The 23919-nt window shown below is 46.6% G+C and overlaps 1 protein-coding gene across 33 annotated transcripts in view; it reads left to right on the top strand.

The window, feature by feature from the left end:
- STAU1 (staufen double-stranded RNA binding protein 1) overlaps positions 1-16843 on the top strand; it is a 54789-nt gene extending 37946 nt beyond the window's left edge. For 19 of the 33 annotated variants that reach the window (XM_023626713.2, XM_070246897.1, XM_070246907.1 and 16 more), the window contains 8 exons: positions 6932-7144; positions 8484-8627; positions 10806-10952; positions 12261-12336; positions 12577-12896; positions 13729-13851; positions 14625-14710; positions 15288-16843. In XM_023626713.2, coding sequence (XP_023482481.1) covers positions 6932-7144; positions 8484-8627; positions 10806-10952; positions 12261-12336; positions 12577-12896; positions 13729-13851; positions 14625-14710; positions 15288-15303 — 1125 coding nt within the window. In that variant the 3' untranslated portion in view covers positions 15304-16843. Of the gene's footprint in view, positions 1-6913; positions 7145-8483; positions 8628-10805; positions 10953-12260; positions 12337-12576; positions 12897-13728; positions 13852-14624; positions 14711-14922; positions 14929-15287 lie in introns of all 33 variants that reach the window. The other 14 variants (XM_023626708.2, XM_023626706.2, XM_023626711.2 and 11 more) reach the window with 4 other exon arrangements.
- Positions 16844-23919: the final 7076 nt, after the last annotated feature.

Genomic DNA, 23919 nt, shown 5'->3' with positions numbered 1-23919 from the left:
CCTGGCTGTGCTTACCTGCCTACCATGGGCCGCAGGTGGGATGGGGAGTCGCACTTGGGTCGCAGGGCCGCCCCGTATCCCCCACACCAACCCTGCCCTACCCCAGCAGGCGAGCAGGTTGATATTGTCCATCTTCTGGCTTGCAGAGCACCAGGTGGATCTAGGGCTGATGTCTTCTTCCCTGGCCCTACATCCTTTACAGCCTTTCTCCCTCTGTTGGGGAGAGGGGGTGGGGATTGGGGAGGTAATGAGACAGGGGACATGCAGAACAACAGTTAGGACTAGTTGCTGGGTGGGAACTAGGTGGGAGCTTCACCCTCAGAAGCCACAAGGTCTCTTTGGACACCTATTGCAGGAAAGGGAAGAAATGCTCCTTTTCTCCTCCTGAGGGATTAGTATGGCATGAGAATGGATTTTTAAAGATTGAAGGGAGGGGTACCAAGATTGTGAGAGTGGGAAATGCCTGGCTTCCTGGGTCACCTCAGGGTCACAGAGGTGACTGCTGGGGCCAGCTATGAAGCTTGTCACCTGCTCACACTAGTTGCTACCCTGCCTGAGAGTCGCAAAACTTTCTGGAACCTTAGTGAGGGCTTGCCAGTTTGCTTTTGCTCTATGGGGTTTGGGGACCAGATTGCTTTCATCTCACCTCCACTTTTATTTAAGTTTCAGGTTTGGCTTTCAAACTTGTGTTCAGGAATATGTAACACATAGCAGGGAATTGTCAAGTAGGCACGTGAAAGGAATTGTGGAAGTGCCCTCTGGTGGTGAATATCTTTTAAAGTAATAATTGAGAACATTACAGTTTTTGTGTCGGAGGTGGTGTTGAGTTTGTTAATATGAGTACTTAGGTCAAAGGTTCGTCTTAGCTTCCATTATTAGCTTGAGCAAGGACTTTATTTTTCTACAGTTCTGTCTCTTGCACCTGGAAGACTGCCTGGCATATATTGGATGCTTAGGAAATATTTACTAAATAAATGGACAGAATAGTTTTTTTTTTTTTTTGACTAAGTTTTTGGTAGCAAAATCTGTCACATAGGAAGCTGGGTTAAATGTTTAATAGGAGAAAACAGGAGCCATTTGTACAGTTCTTTAGAAAAATATTTACAGCTTGATTTTTGATAAAATGTCTAGTTTTAGTTAGAAAACCTGGTGCTGCTGATTGATGTGGTCACTGGAAGGCAGTTGTGACTTGGTCGCTAAATCCTTTCCGGGTCAGACTCGAGTTGTCGATCGGGGGGCTGGTGACGTGAATGGGCAGTGCAGATGGTTCTCAGGCGCCGGGTGGAGCTGTGAACCTGGAGTGAGCCGTGGGCGTGGCTGCTCTGATCTGAGGACGCGGAAAGCACTGTTCAGGGAGGGAGCATTTCGGAATCTAGGCATCAGTGTGGAGGTGGGGTGTGAGGGCGACCTGGGGGAGCTCTCTAGAATCCGTCTGCAGGTGCCTTTCACGCTGGGCCCTTCCCCGCACCCCTCTTCCTTTTCGAGCAGTGCGGGCCTCTTTCTGAGGTGCCTCTCGCTCTCACCTCGGGAGCACGACCGTTTCTTGGGCTCACATAGTTTTCCTAGCCATTTTTCCAACTTTTTATTTTGAAAAATTTCAAATCTATGGAAAAGTTGCAAGAATAGGACAGTGACTATATCCTTCACTGAGATTCACCAGTGGTTAACGTTTTACCACATTCACTTCTTTCTCTGTAAATGTATATATTTTATTTTCTATTTTTTACTTTTGCTGAATCATTTGAGAGCAAGTGGCAGACGTGCCCTTAACTCCTAATATTTCAGCAAGTATCTCTTAAGAACAAGGACCTTATCTTAAATAACCACAATCTAATTATCAAATACGGGACATTTAGCATTGCTGTGAGACTGTTATCTAATATACACCCTGTAGGCACGTTTTGCCAGTTGTCCTCGTGATGTCCTTTATAGAAAGTATTTTCTTGTTCCAGTGTCCAGAACAGGATCACGTGTTGTTTTTAACGAGACGTGTGCATCTTGTTAGTCTCTAATCTGTCACACTTCCTCAGCCAGTTTTTGTCCTTCATGACATTGACATTTTAAAAAGTCAGTTATTTTGTAGAATGGCCCTCAGTTTGGATTCGCCTGATTCTTTCCTCATGATTAGTTTCAGGTTGTGCATTTTTTGGCCGGAACACCACAGAGGTGGTATCGATTTTTCTCAGCATCACCTAATGTTATTTTCTCCCAGTGTTGGTGATGTTGGCTTCCCTGGTCTACACCAGATGAGCTCCGCTCTAAGGAGACTTCTTTCCCCTTGTAGTTAATCCCTGGCCTGTGGGACAACGCTGGGAGGCTGTGCCCTGACCGTGCCCCAGGTGTTCTGGCATCATCGACAGTTCTTCCCGGCGTCGGTTACTGCTGTGCTGGGTGTCAAAAGTGGCTTTTCTGCGTTTCCAAGCTGGCATTGTACTGTAAAGAATATCCCCCGCACCCCGAGTTACATTCATTTATGTCAGTGCAGGTGCATTGCGGCTTTCTTTTTCAGAGTGTCGCTCCGTTATTATCATTGTTGATTTTGATGTTCAAATTGCCATTCAAGCTGACTCCTGTGTCCTTTGATATGCCCTCATCAGTTTGTTTTGTGAGGGGGGCGGGGGCTCAGGTTTCTTGAGGCAGAATTTACATACAGTAAAGTTCACCTTATTTAGATAGACAGTTCGCCGTTTATACAATTTGATGACGGTATGTAGTTGCATAACCGTCACTGTAGTTAGAGTAGAGTAGAACATCTTTCACCCCATGAAGTTCCCTTCGTTACCCTTTGTGGTCAGGCCCTTCCCTCCATCCTCAGCCTTGGGCAACCGCTGATCTGATTCTGTCCCTACAGCTTTGCTTTTTCAGAATGTTACATAACTGGAATTAGAGAGTATATTGCCTGTCATGTGGCTTTTTTAACTGAATATAATGCAGATTTTGAGTCATCTGTGTTGCGTGTGTCAGTAGTTCATTTCTTTTTGTTGCTGCATAGTAGTCCATTGTATGGACGTACCAAAACTTAGGCATCTCTTTACCAGGTGAAGAACATTTGGGTTGTTTCTAGTTGTTGGTGATTATGAATAAAGCTACCATAAATATGTGCATACATTTGTAGGGACATGTTTTCATTTTTCTTGGAAATACTTGGGAGTGGATTTGCTGGGTTGCATGCTAAGTATATCTTTAACTTTATAACTTTTTGACTTTATAAGAAGCTGCCAAACTGTTTTCCAAATTGGGTGTATCATTGTAGCTTCCCACAGCAGTGCATGAGAGTTTTAGTTGCTCTGCGTCCTCTCCAGCATTTGGTATTGTCAGGTTTTAAAATTTTAGTCATTCTAGTAAGTGTGTAGTAGTAACTCATGGTTTTAATTTGTATTTCCATGAAGACTAGTGATAGTGAGCATGTTTTCGTTTGCTTATTTCCCACCTGAATATCTTCTTTGGAGAAGTGTCTGTTCAGATCTTTTGCCAATTTTTTTATTGAGTTGTCATATTGTTATTGAGTTTTGAGGGTTCCTTATATATTCTGAATACAGTTCTTTTATCAGATATGTATTTTCCAAATATTTTCTCCCAGTGGCTTGTCTTTGGTTTTTTTAACAGTGAGGTCCAAACAGCAGAAATATTTAATTTTGGAGAGGTCTGGTTTGCTAAATTTTTCTTTTATGGCTCGTGGTGGTTGTGTCCTATCTAAGATACCTTTGCCTAACCTAAGGTTATTCTCTTTTGCTTTCTTCCATAAGTTTTATAGTTTTAGCTCTTAAATTTAGGTTTATGATTCATTTTGAGTTATAATTTTTATATATACTGTGAGGTAAGAGTCAGGGGTCTTTTTTCTTTCTTTTGTATTTGGATGTCTAATTGTCCCTGCCCCTATGCTCTCACCTCCCCTCTTCAGATCTTGAGAACTTCCTTACTTTGTGATACAACCAGATGTTTTAGCCTTACTTTGCACTTTCTCTGCTCTAGCTTTGGCCCCAGTGGAAATGGAAATTCTAATAGAAATGGCCTCAGCTGTTCCTCCCAGGAGCCCCAGTTCCCTTTACGCAGAGTGGAGTGTGGAGCCCAAGATGAGGGTGCTGGGTGTGCTGACTGCTGCTGGGGAGCCATCGCTTCCAGGCCCTACTGGCAGATAGTGCTAGGAAATACGTGTGTTTTTAAAATCACAAGGTTCTACCTCTGTTTTCAATCTACCATCACAGGATTCTTCCTCTCTCTTCCTTATTCCGTATTTGGATCTCCTTTTTCCCATTATGAGAATCTGGTCCCAACAGCATCAATATATTTACCCAACACGATCAACAACAAACCTACTAAGTAAAGTTTAAGATGCCCTTGCGGTTCTTTTTATCTTTATACTGAAGGTGTATCGTTAGCGAATTGTGCTCCAAAGTTACTTGGATTGTTTTTCCCCTACACTAACAGTCTGTTGAAGTGTGCTTCATACACCATAAAGTGTACATATCTTACATGCACAGCCCATTGCATTTTAACATAGGTACAAACCTGTGATTCACCACCCAGATCAAGATAGAGAACATTTCCATAACCTCCAGAAGTCTCTGGGTCCCTCTCCAGTTAAAACCCGCCCAGAAGACGCTGCTTTCTGTCATCAGTATAGATCTCTTTTCTTTGTTCTTAGGCTTCATATAAAAAGAATGATAGTGTGCATTGTTTGGTGTTGAGTTTCTTATCCTCAGTAGAATGTGTTTGAGTCTCATCCATGCATATCAGTAGTTTAGTTTATTGCTGAGGTGTATTCCACTGTTTGAATATAAAACTGGAATTTACCTGTTCTCCTGTTGCTGGACATGTGAGTTGTGTTCGCCTGGGAAGCTATCGTGAATAAGGCTGCTAAGTCGTCTTCTGTACACGGGCACTCAGAATTAAGTCAAAGGGTAGGTGTTTATAAAAATTGTCAGACTATTTCCTAAATTGATTGTACCAGCTTACACTCTCACCAGTTGCTATACATCCTTGTCAGTACTTGATATCGTCACTTTTTAATTTTAACCAAATTGGGATGTGTGTGTGTGTGGGGGGTAGTATTTCACTGTGGTTTCAGTTTCCAGTTCCCTGATGACTAATGATGAGCACTTTTTCATATGCTTATTGGCCATTTAGAGATCTTATTTTGTAAAGTATCTGTTCAAATGTTTTTTTTTAACTGAGTAGTTTGTCTTTGTATTATTGACTTGTGGGAGTTCTTTATATTCTGGATATAAATCCCTTGTCAGATATATATATTGCAAATATTCTCTCACATTCTATGGGTTCCCTCTTTTACTTTTTATTTATTTTTTTATTTTATTTTATCTGGGGCTTTTTTGTTGAAGAAGTTTCACCCTGAGCTAACATCTGTTGCCAATCTTCCTCTTTTTTGTATGAGAGCTGCTGTGATGGCATGGCCAGTGACAGATGAGTCGTGTAGGTCCACGCCCAGGAACCAAACCTGGGCTGCCGAAGCAGAGTGCACTGAACTTAACCACTAGGCCACCAGGGCTGGCCCCCCTATTTTACTTTTTAAGTGCTGTCTTTTAAAAAGCAGTTTTTGGTTTTGAGGAGCTGCAGTTTTATTTTCTGTATGGATGGTGACTTTTGTGTTTAAGAACTCTGCCAACTCTTGCTCATGAAGTTTTCTCCTATAGGCTTTATAGTCTTAGCTTTCACATTTGGGTCTGTGTTCCAGCTCCAGGTAAGTTTTGTCTGTGGTCGAGTTCAAGATTGTAGTTCAGTTTTTTCCCATGTGGATATCTAGTTGCTCCAATACCGTTTTTAAAAAAAATGGACTTTGGATTTGCTTTGGTGTGTTTGCCAAAAATCAAGAGATCATATATGTGCAGGTCTGTTTCTGCCTTCTCTTATGTTTTATTCACCTGTTTGTTTATCCTTAAACAATCCCATGATGTCGTAATTGCTGTGACTTTATAGGACGTCTTGAAATCTGGTAGTGTAAGCCTCTACCTTAGTTGTTCTTTTCAAGGGGGTCTTGGCTGGTGTAGGTTGGATCTGATTTTTATTTTCCTTCTGTGTGATTATGTAGCCACTGTCATATACAGTTAGGTTTCTGTTCATATTCCATTTTAGTGTTTTTCTCTGTCGACTTTTTATATTTTTAATATGTAAAACACTAAATGGTTCCAGAAGTCAAAGCTGTACAGAAACATACATTCAGAAGTGTCATCTTGTCCCCTCTACCACAATCTCTTCCACCTGCTGTAAGGAATTAATTCCACGGGTTTCTGCTCTCTCCTTCTTGTGCTTCTTTTTGCAAAAATAAGCGTATGTACACAAGTGTATGTCTCTATATATACATATATGTATGTATACATATATATAAAACGCTTTTTTTTTACACAAAAGTTCGGGTATCATAGATACACTTCTACAGTTTGCTTTTTTACTTACTGTGTCCTGGAAGTCACTATCGGTCTTAGAGAAGATTTTCTCATTCTCTTTTACAGCTGCACAGCAGCCAGTATTTAACCACTTCAGTCTTGGCTGGAGGCTCAGAGCAAATATTAAACTTGAACTCTTTTGCAGCAATTCTTTCTGGGCTTTGCCGGGCCAGCTTCCTTTTTGCCACTTACAGTGGATCACGCTAAACTCAGGGTAGTCTGTGGCCTTGGGGAGGCGTGAGCCATTCTGATGGGAGGGAGTGGTAGGGCATATTTCCCTCTTCCATGCCTCAGTGCATTGGACTCATCAGACCCAAGAACGTTAAGGTTGAAAAGTAAGAAGAGAAGAAAGCAAGCATGCAGCAGCATCACAGTTTCCTCTGCTGACCTTTCTGCTGCCTCCTTTTCTCGGATCTGCTCCTCGGTTCCCCTCCCCCGTGCTTCATGTGCCCTAATGTGGTAACCAGTGTGCCTGACAGCTTGTGATAAGTGCCTGTCACGCTTTCACTCAGTCTTTCCCTCTGAAACAGGTCGCCCGGGAGAGTGGCCCACCCCACATGAAGAGCTTCGTGACCAAGGTGTCGGTTGGGGAGTTTGTGGGGGAAGGTGAAGGGAAGAGCAAGAAGATTTCAAAGAAAAATGCTGCTATAGCTGTTCTCGAGGAGCTGAAGAAGTTACCGCCCCTGCCTACAGCTGAGCGAGTGAAGCCCAGAATCAAAAAGAAAACAAAATCCATAGTCAGGGTAAGAACCTTTCTGAATCAAGAGGGTGTTGTCACTGCCCAGAGATGGCGGGGCGATTGAGACGGCTGGTTGCTGACCTTAGGCAAAGGGCTGGGAGCGAACATGCACGCGCCAGGCCTGGTAGACCCTTACAGGGCCCGGTTAGGCAAGCGGGACTGAGCCGGCTTCAGGGGGAGGCACCTGCTGGCGTGCACACGTGACCATGGAGGAGGGCGTCTTCGCACCCCCGTGATCACAGTGCAGAGCCCGGGTGGGGAGAGTGGGTAAACCGTGCTTCCTCCGTCTCACTGGCCGCTGTGCTGTTCTGAACGCAGAGGAGATTCGTGGGAGGACCGATGTCCCAGGGCGGATGTACAAGTGAGACATTTCACTGTACACCTTCTTCCTCTTTTGGATTTTTTAATCATGCTAATGGACCTATCAAAAATTACACCACAGGGGCTGGCCCAGTGGTATAGTGGTTAGGTTCATGCACTCTACTTCGGCGGCCCAGGGTTTGGGGGATTGGATCCTGGGTGCAGACCTACACAACGCTCATCATCCGTGCTGTGGCAGCATCCCACGTACAAAATAGAGGAAGATTGGCACAGATTTTAGCTCAGTGACAATCTTTCTCACCAGAAAAAAAAATACCACCACCCCCACCAAAGAAGGGACAGGAGTCCATGTGGGGACATTTGTGAGTGCTGGGATCTGTTCTGATTGTCAGGATAGCTTCAGGCTGTATCGAGAGCCACCTTTGTCTCACACACAAGTTAGCATACTGTACGTGCGAAGTTAGCATGCTTTTGCAGTTTCCTTTTTTTGCTTAATGTATCTTGGAAAGTCACTCCTATCAGTGGGTACAGATTCACTGGTGCTGAAAGTGGCCACTGGGAAGTAACTGCGGGCTTCTTAGGTTCTTCTTTCCACGTGGCATCAGCTTGAGTATTTTTTTTTTTAATGGTTTCTGGATTTTGAGTCATTGTTAAGAGAACTGGGAACCCATCTTATAGTACAGACTTTAGGGAGGTTTAAGAATGCGTTCTATATTTTTTCTCCCTCTTCCTTTATTGTCATATGTTGAAATTTATTGTTAAAAAGTAGACGTTACAGTGACACTTGCCTACTCACAGTGAAATGTCGATGTTGGTTTGCTAAGAAGACCTTAAAATCACCCTAGAGCAATCAGAGAAACTCACTCAGCATCTTTCAGTTAAAAGGGTTTAAAAAAGATCTGATAAATTCTGAGTCATTAGGTCAATATGAAAGTAAGTCCTGTCTTGTCCTGATCTCTGAATTGACAAGGTTGTTTCTGTGACTAACATGGCACACGGTTTCTGCATTAATTGTTCCTCAGCTACAGAGCAGCCCAGAATATGGCCAGGGGATGAACCCAATTAGCAGACTGGCCCAGATCCAGCAGGCGAAGAAGGAGAAGGAGCCGGAGTACATGCTCCTCACGGAGCGAGGCCTCCCGCGCCGCAGGGAGTTTGTCATGCAGGTGGGTCGGCACGGCTATGGGCGGCCCTTCTCTGACCTCGGCCCATCTCAGGGCCTGAGGAGGCCAGGTCCAGCACGTCGGGCTAGAGGGCCACGCCCTGCCATCAAACATTATCGATACTAAGACCATCTTGTTTGCAATAATTTGATGCCTTAAAATGTGCTTGTGTGCACCTCACAGGTGCTGCTGTATCAGAGGCAGCCGCCTGGACGCACTGCGCCAGTTTAGAAGAGTGCTGGGTGGTGGGATTGCGGGTGAATTGTTTTCTTCATTAACCCCCTAGAGGTTTATATTGTTCTTTTCCGAAGATAAATTTTTAAGTTATATCAAAGGATCTATTCCTGCTCCTCCTAATCCTTCTGTAGAACCTGGAGTCCAGTTTGGCTCTTCCTTAGGTTGGGAGGACCCTTTGGATTAGTACAGACTATTTCTCCTTGGACTTAGCTTACTAAACAGTTATTCACATGGGCAGCTTAATTTAATTGTGAGTTGAATTTAATAGTGTTTTCTGGTGAAAAACAGCATACTTAACTCTTGTGTAGTGGGTTATAACTTAAAGCACCAAAACTTAGCCTGGTGTGTTTCGCCTGCCCAGTCAGAAGGCGAGAGAAGTAGTGATGCTTCCATTCGACAAGAGGAGGCGGCAGCTTACCGAGAGGGTCAGTAATTTGCCCGAGATCAAATGGCTGGGAGATTCGACCCCAGGCCCCTCTTCACAGGCCAAGGAAGGTTTTCCATGACTCTCTCTCAGTTGTGTGACATGGGGCTTTTGGTTTTGGTCTGTGAAGGGGATTGTAAACAGTGTTATGTGCTGGAATATGTTTAACTCTTAAGTGGAGGGTAGTGTGGTGGCAGGGGTGTTTGTGGGGAGACCTATACACATATACATACCTACATATATGTGTATGATAAATTTCACTGATGGGAGGGATGTGTAGCACACAATTTACAAATGCTATATAATACATATGGAATACCTCTTTATTGTAAATTTCATACATCTACAGCTTCATTGTGACTGTCACCAACAATAGAGTTATAAAATCAAACTACACATAAATGCTGTATTACCATCCAGTTCAGCAAAGAAGTTGCTTGTGTCATTGACAAATGAGTGTAGTTCTAGCACGAGTATTGGTTGATATTTTTGTTTACACTAACATGTAAGATGAAAGTAAAACAGTGAAGATATGTCAGAACTTCACACATTTGTAAACAATATGAGTGACTTCTCTGCTGAATCAGATAATTTTTGAAGACTGAAGGAATGTTTCAGTTTCTTACACTAGTTAAAATGTCACAGCTGCAGACTTGACATGCTTTTGAAGCTTAACCTGCATTGATCTTTTCTCCATCACTTAAGTCTCGAATAGACAGTCAGCACAACAACTGAATCCTTGATTTGCAGTACTTGCAGATTTCTGTGGTGTAAGTGCTCCCACCACGGCTGTTTTCAAGGACAGTGACACGGGCCATGGAGTTGGGAAGAGATGGGCAGCAGCACACTGTCATGTAATAGTCACCAAACAGAGCAGACGGAAGAGCTGCAAAAGCATAGAGGATTGTAAAATGTGGTTCAATTAGGAAGCGATGAGATTTTTTGTTTTTGTTTTTGTTTTTAAAGACAGCATGGGTTTTATTTCTATTTATTTGTATATTTATTTTTGAGGAAGATTAGCCCTGAGCTAACATCTGCTGCCAGTCCTCCTCTTTTTGCTGAGGAAGGCTGGCCCTGAGCTAACATCTGTGCCCATGTTTCTCTACTTTATATGTGGGATGCCTGCCACAGCGTGGTGTGCCAAGCGGTGCCATGTCTGCACCCGGGATCTGAACCAGTGAACCCCGGGCCGCTGAAGCGGAACATGCGCACTTAACCACTGTGCCACTGGGCCGGCCCCTGATAAGTTTTAAGTATTCATTATTGTTAAAATAATTCATTTAATTATAAGCTAACATAATTTAACGTTTAATAATGGCTGCCTTTAACAACCAGCTTTTCCAATTCCTGAATATTTAATAATAGGCTCTCGCAGGCTGGTGCAGCCCAGCTCCAGGGCCCCAGGTAAGCCGTCTCCAGCTCCTGACCAGTGCTGGGCTCTTTCGCCAGCACACCAGTTCCTGAGCAGTCTTCACTCTGAAGCTTTAAGCACTGATCTGAGTCCTGACTTCTTTATGCAGGTGAAGGTGGGAAACCATACCGCAGAAGGAGCGGGCACCAATAAGAAGGTGGCTAAACGGAACGCGGCCGAGAACATGCTGGAGATCCTTGGTTTCAAAGTCCCACAGGCTCAGCCCGCCAAACCAGCCCTCAAATCAGAGGAGAAGGTGACTGCTCGGGGCTCTGTGTCCTTGCTCTCTAATTGCAAGATGACATCCTCCCCTCATCGTAGGGGACTCTGGCACCTGCAGGGCCCAGTTCAGAGCCGGGTGTCGTCCTGCTGGCAGTGATGCAGCCCTGCCGAGCAGCCCCCCGGCCTGGACCGCTACACTGTGGTCAGAAGGGGAGTTGGCTGCCGTGGCTCCAAGCCTGGCTCCGGGTTGACGGTCGTGTTTCAGCATCTCTGTGGTCCAGGGTGCTTTGCTGGAGGGCAGCGTGCTCCTCTCCATCTGGAGGATGACGGGATTGGGCTGGAAGTCAGCGAGTGTGTGGTTCTGTCATTCGTGCTCTGAGAGGAGGCCTGCCTGAGAGATTCCTCAGCCTCAGGCTTCCTCAGTGGTGAAGCAGGCCGTGGTGTTCCTGGGGCACTGAGACCGTGCGATTTAGAGTCAGGGCCAAATCCATAGTTTAGATTTGAAGTTTCTTTTTTCTTTATGAATTGAACACTAGATGAAAATGATCCTATATTGACAGTGTTTCCTCTGCCAAGACTGGTAAACAGTACCCTCAACGAAATCCTTAACTGGCCTTTTTTCTAGCCACTGAGTGGCCCTGCTGGCATAAACCTGAAAATACCAGCAGCTCACTCCCAGATACCTGCCAGTTGTATCAGCAGTGGCCACATAGTTAATAACCATGATGATGAGCCCCAAACACTCATCGGAGGATTTGCGTAGATCCTGGACTTGGCTTTTGGGTTTTTCATTCAAGATCTTCTAGAGCATTCATAGGCATCCTTACCTTCTCAGAAAGGAGACCTGTGTTTGACAAAATTTTTATCTAGTAGCATTTTCCCTCTAAGTTTGTTAGCTTTGGAAAGGTCACCTACCTTTTAATTGGATATTAGCTCCAGAGAATGTTTGTTGTTCAGCTTGAATCTAAAAGCTTCCTTCCCCCGCTCGGGCTCTCCCAGTCGCGGCTCTCCCGCCTCCTTCCGGTTGAATGTGCCCCTCTCTTCCCGTGAGTCAGAGCAGAGGCTCAGCATTCACTTCGGTGCACTTCATGTGAAGTTCTTTGTGGACAGGCTGACGTGGGCGAGCGCGTCCACTGGGAGGAGGTGGGAGGCCCTGCCGCTGGGCACCAGGGGCAGCACAAGCAAAGCAGTTGTCAGGCTTCGAGTGGGCTTCTTTGCTGACTGCCTCTTCGTGTTTAAAACCAAAGATTAATGCTGGTTGGAGTTTGTGTTGTTTTAGACAGCAGGAAATAATTCTTCAACAGTTTGATTTATGCTCATGGCCTTTTTTTTTTTTTTTAAGACACCCATAAAGAAACCAGGGGATGGAAGAAAAGTAACTTTTTTTGAACCTGGCTCTGGGGATGAAAATGGGACTAGTAAGTGTGATGTTACTATCGTCTTGATCTGAATGTGACTGTGGGATTTGAGTGGTTCCTGGTGATGGCAGAGCTGAGTGACTGAATTCCGTGCGGTAACTATAGTCGAGTGCAGCGTTCGGCTCTGCGTCACCCCGGTGCAGTCATTCGCGCCGAGGAAGAGCCAGCGTGGGGTTTGATAGGGTCTTTCCAGGCAGTGCGCGTGGCCTCATGTTGATTTGTCCGCCTGTCCCTCCCTAGGCAATAAAGAGGATGAGTTTAGGATGCCTTATCTTAGTCATCAGCAGCTGCCTGCTGGAATTCTTCCCATGGTGCCCGAGGTCGCCCAGGCCGTAGGAGTCAGTCAAGGACATCACACCAAAGATTTCACTAGGGCAGCTCCGAATCCTGCCAAGGCCACGGTAACTGCCATGATAGCCCGTGAATTGTTGTATGGGGGCACCTCGCCCACAGCCGAGACCATTTTAAAGAATAACATCCCTTCAGGCCACGTACCCCATGGACCTCTCACAAGACCCTCTGAGCAGCTGGATTATCTTTCCAGAGTCCAAGGATTCCAGGTAACTCTTAGGCCTGAGCTGTGTTGTCTGTACCTCAGTTTCCCTCTGAAGGAGCTTTGCACCTTGCTTTTTAAATCACGTTCTTTGTCTAGGGGAATGGGTGAGGGAAGCATAGTAAGGGGCCTTACGAGGGGGGGCGTGTGGGGAGCGTTACAAGCCTGTATGGTACGAGAAAATCCTGACCTTTGCTAATAACACTTTAAAAATCCAAGCCAACCAAAATAACACAGCCTCTAATCTAGTGGGAGTTACAAATTTCAGCGAGAACAGATTCATTGTGCTGGCCCTGTCTGCCTGGTAGGACATGGCTTCTTTCATTCAGAGCAGAGTTTTTTTTGTTGTTGTTGTTTAAGATTTTATTTTTTTCCTTTTTCTCCCCAAAGCCCCCTGGTACATAGTTGTATATCCTTCGTTGTGGGTCCTTCTAGTTGTGGCATGTGGGACGCTGCCTCAGCGTGGCTTGATGAGCAGTGCCATGTCCGCGCCCAGGATTCGAACCAACGAAACACTGGGCCACCTGCAGCAGAGCGCGCGACTTAACCACTCGGCCACGGGGCCAGCCCCAGACCAGAGTTTTTAAGTAGATGTCTAGGTTCCTGGGAGATTCTGGAACCTTGGGGCCTTGCTCTCCTGCCTACAGCCCTCAGTGCCCGTCAGCAGAAGGCCTCTCTGACAGTCTCTTATGCTGACTGAGCAGGAGTTGGTGTAGCCGTGTCAGGCCGAGACCAGGAGAGGGATGTCATCTCCCCGTCTGCTGGGCCCAGAGCCATAGTCCTGCCCCGTTGATGTCACTGCTTCCCGACCCCGGCCTCAGTTGTCTTTTCCCCCTTAGGTTGAATACAAAGACTTCCCCAAAAACAACAAGAACGAATTTGTCTCTCTTATCAATTGCTCCTCTCAGCCGCCTCTGATCAGCCACGGCATCGGAAAGGATGTGGAGTCTTGCCACGATATGGTACGTCCCCATGGTGCGGGCCTGCCTCGCCTTGTGGCTGCCTCGGGAAGACAGGGAAAGGACTCTCCCCCAGACTTTGAGGACAGGTCATTGTTGTATAGATTTCGTATTTTTGAAGACTTTATTTTCCTTAGTTTGCCGGATTGATTTCTCAGTCCGTTTCTCAGAACTCAGTTGTGTTAGCCAGCCCTTCCCTTCCCCTGCTGACTGGGAGTGGACTCGGATCCCGGAACCCTCGAGAGACGGTATTCCGTTCATCTCTCACCAGAACAAGGAATGTAGGCCCAGGTTCACGCAGCCACAGAAAGCCCCTTATCTCAGTATTGTGTTGAGATGAACTTATTGTTGTAAGAAACACTAAAGCAGAAAAGGAATTTATTAAATTAATCTGTGTAAACTGTAGTGCATTTACCTGATGGAATATAATGCATCCATCAGATTAATGTCTCTGAAGCTAATGTGCTCGAACAAGGAAACGTGATAGGTTTTTATTAAAGCAGGATATAAAATTTGTATAGTCTGGTTACCACAAGGTTAAAAATACTAGAGGGAATATATAGTAAAGTTCACAGGTTGTGAGTCAGTGAGGTAACCTTGGATAATTTATTTTTTTAATTTGTATTTTAAATTAAAAATTCAGATATTAAAGAAAAGGGTTATTTAGTGGGACCACCTGTCTTGTTGGGCAATAGAATCCTTCAACGCCCTGTTGTGTCTGATGCTCTGGTCCCAAGCGGTGGCCGTGGTTTGACTCTTCTTTTCATCCCCACTAGGCTGCACTGAACATTTTAAAGTTGCTCTCTGAGTTGGACCAACAAAATACAGAGATGCCGAGGACAGGAAATGGACCAATGTCTGTGTGAGTGAGCTGACTGACGTGGAGAGGCACTTCTGTTCCTCCTTTGCATTAGATTAAAACCGTCTGCTCAGCCAGTAGTGAGCGCTTGCCTGGGTCACTTTCTGCCCCTTTCCCCGGAAGGTCCCCAAGCTTTGGGCAGAGGGCTGTGCCTTTGTCTTCATTTGATTGTGACTGGCAGTCACATAGTTCAGAAATGAGAAATCTTTGCAGAGGTGCGCGTGGCAGGCCCTCCCCTCACGCAGGCCCCGCGCATCTCGCTCTCCCCACGCCCGTCCAGACATCGCGTTTCTGTTTCTTACATGTCCTTCCTACGTGCTTCTTTACGCAAGTGTACTCGTGTATTTCCTCCCTCATTTTCTTCCTTCCCCCCCAGAGATAACATACTACACACATTGTCCTCCTCGCTTTTCTCACTTGACAGTATCTCCTGGAAAACTGTGCTGTCAGCCAGTTACCATAAACTGGGGCCTGTGCTATTGCATTCTCCCTGTCTGCTGATTTCTTTTAATTTTTAACATGGGCTTAATTGTCTTAAATTTCAAAACTGGTGTCATTTTCATTTTTTTCTTCCTTAAAGGTGTGGGAGGTGCTGAACCTTTTCTGGCCACGAACCATTATAAAATCCCAACATATATACTGAAAATACTGAAACTGCTTTGAAAATTTGGAATTTCTGATACCTCCAGTGGGCCGAGAGACATGATGGGTAAAGAACTGGAGACAGCAGTGGTGATGAAGGCGGGAACACGAGGAGGCTGCTGTGGCTGTGCTCGCATGAGCTCTGGTTTGTCCCCACACCGCCGCAGCTCCTGGGGGAAGGCGGGGCCTGCCAATCAGCCCCGGCTCCATTGGGAAACCAGCAGGTCCATGCCCTGGGCACCTCATTGCTTGGTTTGGTTTTTTGTTTCGTCTTGGGGCTTTTCTTTGCTGTGTGAAAGAAGAAGCAGAAAACAGAAAGCACGACCCCTTCTCAAACTGGCTTACTCAAACACTTTGGGACAAACCCTGGACACCCACGCTGGAGAGGCGCCTTCGACCGGCCCCGGAGCTGACAGCACGAGGGGAAGTGAGATGCTTCCTGCTTGGAGCCAGCTCCCTTTCAGGCGTGCTACGGCCCCTCACCCCGTGGTCCCCACACCGTCACCACTGCTTTCTCTCCCAAAAGAGATATGTATTCTTAGTTTCATTATTTTCTTTTGATTGAAATGACACTATATCAATTTTCATTTGAGAGTTTCTCAATTGTATCTAGTTACATAGCACAGTTTAGAAACTTGTCTGAGACTGACTTTATCAGTAATCTAACCGGCAAAGATCATATCCATGTGTATGTGGTTATACATTTTTATGTTATTGAAGACTAACCCAGGACCATTTCAGTGATGCAAATTGTGTGCCCTCTGGTTTAGCTGAAACAGTCCTGGACTTCTCAGAAATCTTGATGAGGTCTCCCACAGTTGTATAAATTGGACAATTTAGGAATTTTAAACTGTAAATGATCATTTGGTTCCTTTTCTATTTTATTTTTGTTAAATGCAACAAGACATAAAAAATGAACTTTGATCTTTGTTTTAAAGATTAAAAAAAAATTGTGTCTCTATCCTTATGGCTCTTGAGGACATGGCGGTCACTACACTGCAGGATATGATCTCCACGTAGCACATATCAGGCTGCAGGTGGGTTTCCTTGAGTGCTTTATACTGTTGGTTACATCTCCATGCAGGGCTGAAAAGAATGGCCTGTTTATCTCTCAAACTTTGTTGCTTTTGATGTTGTGTTACTGCGCACGGAAGTGTGTGCAGCAAGGTCCTGCCTCCGGCCTGGTGAAAGCGCGGTGGCCTTGCGAGCTCAGTACGGCTTCGATTCGTTGTTTACGCTGGAATTTTTTCTCCCCATGGAATGTAAGTAAAACTTAGTGTTTGTCACCAATAAATGGTAATACTAAATTTTTTTTGTTAATTTATTCTCAAATGCCACTACTGCTAGGTTGGTGCCCTCCCAACCTACCCCTTACCCTTTTTTTTATTTTTAAGAAAAAGAACTTTGTAATGCTTGTGATTCCATTTGGGCAAATTCTGAAGATCTGAAATAACTTTATATCAAACCATTGATCAATAAACAGCTACTAATGAATTTTTGGTCCTGTTGAGCAGTAACTAAAGAGGTCAGGGAAGAAGTGAGGGCACGGAGGCATGGGGGGGGTCGCTGCCAGAGAGGCTTGTGGGTGCTGGGTGCAGGGAGGTGCCTCACCTGAAGCTGACATTGTTGCCCAAAGAAGCGACCTAGGGAGAGACTTCTGACACCGTGAGGCTCCCACTGCGCTCGGGCGTGCTCGCCCTCAGAGCAGTAAAGGTGAGCCTGGCTTAGCCTGGCTGAGGACTGGGCTGGTGGTTTTCTGTTTCCTAACTTTAGAAGATGCTCGTAAAGGTTGTTCACTGTAAAACCAGCCTATGGATTGAACTTGCAGAATAACCAAAAGTGATCAGAAGGTCACGCGGAAATGCTAGGGGCAGAAGGGGATTCAACCCTGCCGGGATAAATGCAGCGGGCGGCAGAGCGGACAGTTGCGCTTCCCCAGTCCTGGACCCCCGCATTTCTCCACGGAGCCCTGGTCCATTTTAGTGACAACATTTAGAAAGCAAGACCTGGGTGCTCTGAGCACCCACTGCTGCAGGGGTGTTGTTTCTGGGCGCTCTGAGCAGCCAGCTAGGAAGTATGTCTGTGTGTCTGGACGTATGTGTGCATATGTACATACACACATGTATTGTATGTATTTTTTAAAGCCATGCTCTTACACCGATACGCCGGCCCCTCAGGGTTCTTCACAGCCTTCCCCCTTCTGTGTTTAGTACTTTCTCCAATGTTGAGATTACAGCCAACCTTGCAGCCTTGCCGGCCACCTTCTTCCCCTGCCACCTGCCACTTCTGCCCTCCACTAGGTGTCTGTTGGGGATGCGCTGCCTCACGGGCTGTCCGCCTGGCCCTCCATGCTGTGGGGGAGAGGGGCAGGGTGGGACGGTAGTCTTAGGCGTCAGCCACAACTTCTAGTTGGCTGTCTCCACTTGGCCCTCATTGACAGCACTCCAAAAAGGGGAAATTTCCCCTTCATATCAGGGATGTTGTTAGGAAGGATTTCCAGGTTCCTCTGACAAACGGTTTTTGAAGGTGACACATCTCTGACTGCTTTGGAAAGACGCCCAGATGGCATGTCCTTGAATGTTCTTTGCAACCTCTCAAACCACCCTTGGCCCTGGGAAGACCCTGTAGCTGTCCTTCCCTGCTGAGGACTCGCTGACAGCAGTACCTCTTAGCCATCTCAATGGGCTTTGAGAGCTGCCTGAGAATCAAGAGTTTGCAATTTTATCCCAACACGATCTGTCTTTAAGAATTGCAAGAGGGCCAGCCCCAGTGGCCTAGTGGTTAAGTTTGGTGTGCTCACTTCCACGGCCAGGGCTTTGGTTCCTGGGCGCATACCTACACCACTGACTTATCAGTGCCCATGCTGTGGTGGCAGTTCCCATGCAAACTAGAGGAAGATTGGTAACAGATGTTAGCTCAGGGTGAATCTTCCTCAGCAAAAAAAAAAATTGCAAGAACCTTTGAGCCACAACTAGGTACTTCTGCCCTTGGGACAGTGTATGCACTCCTGGTGTCCAGACTGTAGGCAGAAAAGCAGACAGGAAGGCACCTGAGAGGCAGATCTGAAATAAAGGTGCTGTAAGTCAGCCACCATAAGACTGTGGGTGTTAGGATTTGTGGAGCATCGATCCTCAAAGGCAGAGACTCCTGTGGTCCTTGGGATAGACAAGCTTGGGGCTCAGTCACCCCACAGTGAGTGTGTTGACAATATGTCATGCCTTTGTCAAGTTACTCTTATCACAAAGAGATTTTTATGAGTAAAGATGATTTCCTCTTAACTGGAGTTTTTGTTTTCTTTTTAAAGGCCGCCTTGAGCCTGAGAAATGTGAACTACAGCTCTTAGAAAAGAGTCACTTCCGAATCTAGGTTTTTTTCCGTGGCTCAGTGAACTAACGTGCATGGCTTTGTGGTGCAAATGCCCAATACGGCCGCCTTGGCCTTGGCCTGGATCCAAGGCTTCTTAGGGACAGGAGGGAGTCTGGGATCGCTGTGAGCAACAGGACAAGAAGTGGGCCAGGGCTTAGGAGGAGTGTGCTGCTGCCTGCTGCCCAGGAGCTAAGCCGAGCGCAGTAGATGCCCATCCAGGAAATAAACCTGAGGATGGAGGTGTGTAGCTTTTTGTTTGCATGTAATCACCTTCAGAAACGTGTCTACCATGTCTGGTTGAAGTGCTTAAGTGCACCCTTAGAAACAGACAAGAAGAACTTAACACGGAATTCCCAAATCCATAAATAATGAATTTGCCACGCACTTCAGCATTGCTGGGTTGGCAGGAAGGAGTTAGCCAATTTTCTTGAATCAGCTTTTAAAGAAATGTTCGTCCTTTGAAGAGGCAGTGGCGAACTCAAAGAGGAGGGAGTGAGGTTTCAGGGCGTGAGAGCAGCAGTGATTTTCCTGGAATTCCTTTGTCATGTGTACTTGCAGTGCTCTGATTAATGCACATATACACAGTGTGTAAATATGGAATATATATGTGAAAATAGAATTTTAAGACATTTTCTAATTAGACTTTTTTGTAATTTAAGTGGCATCCCAATTTTTACTAGCAAGTGTCATATATAATTTAGGCAGTTTGTGTTGCTTTGCTTAATAGGTGCTTAATAACCCAAGTGTGACATTTTTAAAATGTTTCCTTTGTACATTCTTTCATGTTTGTCAAAATCTACTTTGATGGAAACACCCACTCGGCCTGCAGTGACAACAGTAAAGTAGGCTTTGTGCAGTGCTAATTTTAAAAGTGATTTTTAAATTTAAAAGTAAGCTGTGAGGGGCCGGCCCCATGGCCGAGTGGTTAAGTTCACACGCTCCGCTTCGGCGGCCCCGGGTTTCGGTGGCCCCGGGTTTCGGTGGTCCGGATCCTGGGCGCGGACATGGCACTGCTCATCAGGCCATGCTGAGGTGGCGTCCCACATAGCACAACCAGGGGCACTCACAACTAGAATCCACAACTATGTCCTGGGGGGCTTTGGGAAAACAACAACAAAAGAAGATTGGCAACAGATGTTAGCTCAGGTGCCAATCTTTAAAAATAAATAAAAGTAAATTGTGAAAAATTTGCAAGTTACCCCCCAGCCCTCTGTCCAGACACAAATCTCATTTTCCCCACCCCTTTCACACGCAGTTCTCCACAGCTGTGTCTGCGGTGCACACAGTGGTGCTCTCCATTGTAAAGCTGAGCTCTGAGGTATGCTCTCAACAGCCTGGAGCTTGGTGGGGTGCAGGCAGGCTCAGGCACGCCCCCGGCCCCCACCTCCCCTGGAAGCCTGCCTGCTGCAGTCGCGCTGGCTCCAGCCTTCTGCTCATTGGGGATGTCCTCCCGTCCTGAGGCTGCAGAAGTAGCGGTGGAGCGTCTCTCTCTCTGACCTTTGACACTGCTGAGCTTGGAGGGATCAGTGGGCAGTGGGTGCCACTATGGAGTGAGGATCTATCTGAATCCTGTCACTTCTTCAGACTGTGCTTTTGCTGTATCTCCCAAAGGCCTCAGGAAATGGCCAGAGATTCTCTGTAGGAAGGCCCCTTGGGCCTTTGTTTTTCTGTGCAAATATGCCCTGGGGTGGGGGGGGGGTCTGTCTGGTTGGCGTCTCTGTCCTATATGGTGAACACATGCTCACCTGGTCAGTTGTTAGAAATGTGCTGGCGATTTGGGAACATATGCCTGAAAATTCTCCTGGGGGCCCTGGGCAAGTTACGTTCCTGCTCACAGACTCCTCGGCTTCATGGACAAGAACACTGTAAATGTGGCTAAAGGCGGAATCAGACTCCAGCTAAGAAAACCGCAAATGCTCAGACCTCCCCTAGCCCAGGGACCCCGCTGATTTCTGGCCATGTTGTATGGCTATGTTTGGGAGTTAGGCTTAGAGTGTTTGTTTGTTGGCAACTGGTCTGTCCCCTGAAAGCCCCAGAGTCTGAGTGGCCCCAGACCTGGCCTAAGTCTTTCTGAGGTGGTTTGACCACCTTTGTCATTGCTCCCCTCGGCCAGGTAACATTTTCCCAAGGTCCTGCATGAGAAGCGGCATGGCAGACGGTGGATTCCACGTGGATGCGGCTTCTGTGCTGTGAAGAGCATGTGCAGACCACCCTGTGAAGTGCCAAGATGCTGTAATGTAGGGGGGTGAATATTTACATCTGGCAGAGGAGGAATGAAGACCAAGGTGGGTGGAGGCCACCTAAGAGCAACGCAGCGTGCTGGAAGGAAGCACAGCTCCGGAGCCAGGTGGGCCGGCCAGCAGATGATCCTGACTGCGGTCACCTCTTCACTGAGACCTCAGACAAATTATTTCACCTCTCTGTGCCTCTGGTTTCCTATCTGTAAATTAGAAGATAACTCATCTCACAAGGTTGAGACAATACATATAAGTAGCTTCCCAGAGTGCTCAGTGAACATTCTCTTGTTCTCACGGCCCTGAGACACCCGTAGAAGCCAGGTGCTCCCAGTTTGCCTTGGGAGCCCCATCACTTGGGGTGGCTGATGGAGAGGCTTTGCCCATCTCCCTGCGGTAGGTGTTTTAAGTCTGACTCCTCCCTTAGGCGCTCTTCCTCGTTCTGTCTTCCTGTCTAGTTCTGGGGCTCTCCTCATGGAGACACAGATCCCAGTTCACTTCCCAGTCTCTCCTAAGAAAAAGCGTGGAGACAGATTCCACGAGAGCAAGAACCCGTCTGTCTCAGCTGTAGTTGGACGGAGTACGTGAGTTCCGGCAGAGGCCTCCTGAGCCCGACAGGCCCCACCTGCCATAGCCGTCTTCCGGCAGCCACTCTGTGCAAAACCACAGCTAAGTTCACATCTTTCAGAGGGGATCCATTGTCCTTTTTGAGGCCGTGAAGCCTTAGACCACTGTTCCCCAACAGTGTTCACAGCTTCTGCCCTGTCCATGTGTCTCTTTGATAGATTCACTCTTCCTCAGCTTCATCCTGAGTCAGCACGCACCAGCTTGAGCATCAGATCAGCTGGAGGGAGTGCTGTTCAGAGGCGGCTGGGTCCCATTCTCAGATGTCTGATGCAGTAGGTGTGGGGCTTCAGACTGACTCTGAGAACCACTTTCCTAAGCAATAACATCCAGCAAATTGCTAGTGATTTTTTTTTCTAATATAAAATAACTATAAATGATAGATGTTCCTTTGGATGGCACTGCAAATCCTGTGAACTGTGCTGAGAAATGCTGCGTTTGACTAAAAGGAGGGCAGCTTTGGCCACACTGTTTCAGACACATCCCAACTGGCTCCAGAGACTGCTGTCCAAGCGCAGAGGCAGTCTGTCCTCAGGACTGAAGGTGGTTTCCTAAGCAGCCTGTTAGGACATTGGGAGGGACTGGCCTGCTGGCCTGCGACAGGAGGGTCAGAGCTGAGAGAGGGATGTTTGTATGGCTGGGGTTTTGGAATGCCGCCTGTGGCAGTCAGCTTAATTCACTGCCCCACCCTGCTTCTCCTCTGGGAGGTTTTGCAGCTTCCGTGATTGACAGGCCAGGATGCTCAGCAGGCACCATCATAGGGGTTCTTCCCCCGTCCTAGCCTGAGATCTGCGTCACGACAGAGGAGGCTCTCCAAGGGCTGGCTCCAGCTCCACTTAGGACCTCAGGAGTGGGACTGTCCAGCCTTCCTAGGACACTAAGCCAGATATCTGGGAGTGGCAGGGCATGGTGGGTGCTAGGCTCTTAGAGACAGATTAGGATCTGTCTTCTCAGCTGTTCACTGCAGAACCCAGGTCCCTGGGAGCAGCAATTATTTTCCCTTTTAGAGTCAAAATGTTGACTCTAACTGCTTGCAAGGAAATGGACCATTTTTCCGGTGCAAGGTAACCTCTTCTCTCGTTCAGTCCCCCCGCCCTCATACGTCTCCTTTTGTATTGGGTCTGAAACTTTCCCTGACCTGTCTATTGTGTCTCTTTCCTCCCGTGGACAGTGCTTCCACATTGCCGAGTTCTCTCACATCATCCAACTTCTAAGGGAGGAAACAAATAGATAATGACTTCATATAGTTCGTGGCCGCTGCCTCCAAACACACATGAGCATTTTAAAAACAGCCTTTCCCACCTATCACACAGCAACCCCAGGGAAGGGTTGGGGGGTGAGGGGAAGAGCGTTCCTCGATTATCAAGTGCTCTTAGCTTGTTCAGAGAATCCACTGGAAATCACTTATTTTCAATGGGGCCATGCAACTCCTTTGCCCTGTCAGAGAGCAGTCCTACTAAGAATACCTCAGGGGGACCCAAGAGCAATCTTACCTTGTAGTCACACCTCAAGCTTCTCAGACAAGGAACAAGAGCAAGGACAAAGCAAGATTGGGATGCAGACCAAATGGTCAGCTTTTCTGAAATGGAACAAGAGGTCACATCCAACGGGCTGGATAGAGGGTTGTATGTGGGCTCCTGCAAGAAGGGACAAGGTGCTGTCTGTCACACAGCCAAAAACACCCACAGTGTTTATATTTTAAAAAGTTATCAGCAAAATGCCTCATGATCATGCCCTTGTTAACTGGCTGATCAACCTGTTTCTAACTTTTGCCAAGTCATGCCCAGTGCTCTGGAGGCCATGCTGCCTGGGTATGAATCCCAGCTCCATCCAGCTGTGTGACCAGCTAAGTTCCCACACCACTCAGGAGGGAGACTTGTGGGCCTGTCACTTTCTCAGAGCAGAAAGACTCACTCACATCTAGTTCTCAAGTCTCCATGGAACACTGTCGAAGAGGGGGCTCAATCTGCCTGAAAACCACTGCGGCCCACAAAAGCCGGCAAACTGTAAAAAGAACATCTCAGAGAAGAGTGGAATGGATGCCATGCAACACTCAGAATGAAAAAGAAAGCTAATAAAACTCCAGGAAAAAACAAGTCGGGATCCAAATGGAACAATCATCTAAAATGGGGCATGACTTTGAGCAACTGATGGAGTATGAGGAAAAAACCAATCCATTTGACCTCGATTCTAGGAGCATTCTATTTTGCGGGGTACAGAAGTCAAAACATTGGACCAAGGGAAGAGGAAATGTAATCTTTACACACTGCTGGGCCCAGCCCTGAACACTATTTACACTATCCTAACAACTCAAGTACTGTTTATTGGTTTTCCTTTTAAGAGAGA

Source organism: Equus caballus, chromosome 22 (genome assembly GCF_041296265.1).
Source record: "Equus caballus isolate H_3958 breed thoroughbred chromosome 22, TB-T2T, whole genome shotgun sequence".
NCBI lineage: Eukaryota > Metazoa > Chordata > Mammalia > Perissodactyla > Equidae > Equus > Equus caballus.
This window is presented reverse-complemented; position numbering and strand designations above follow the sequence as displayed.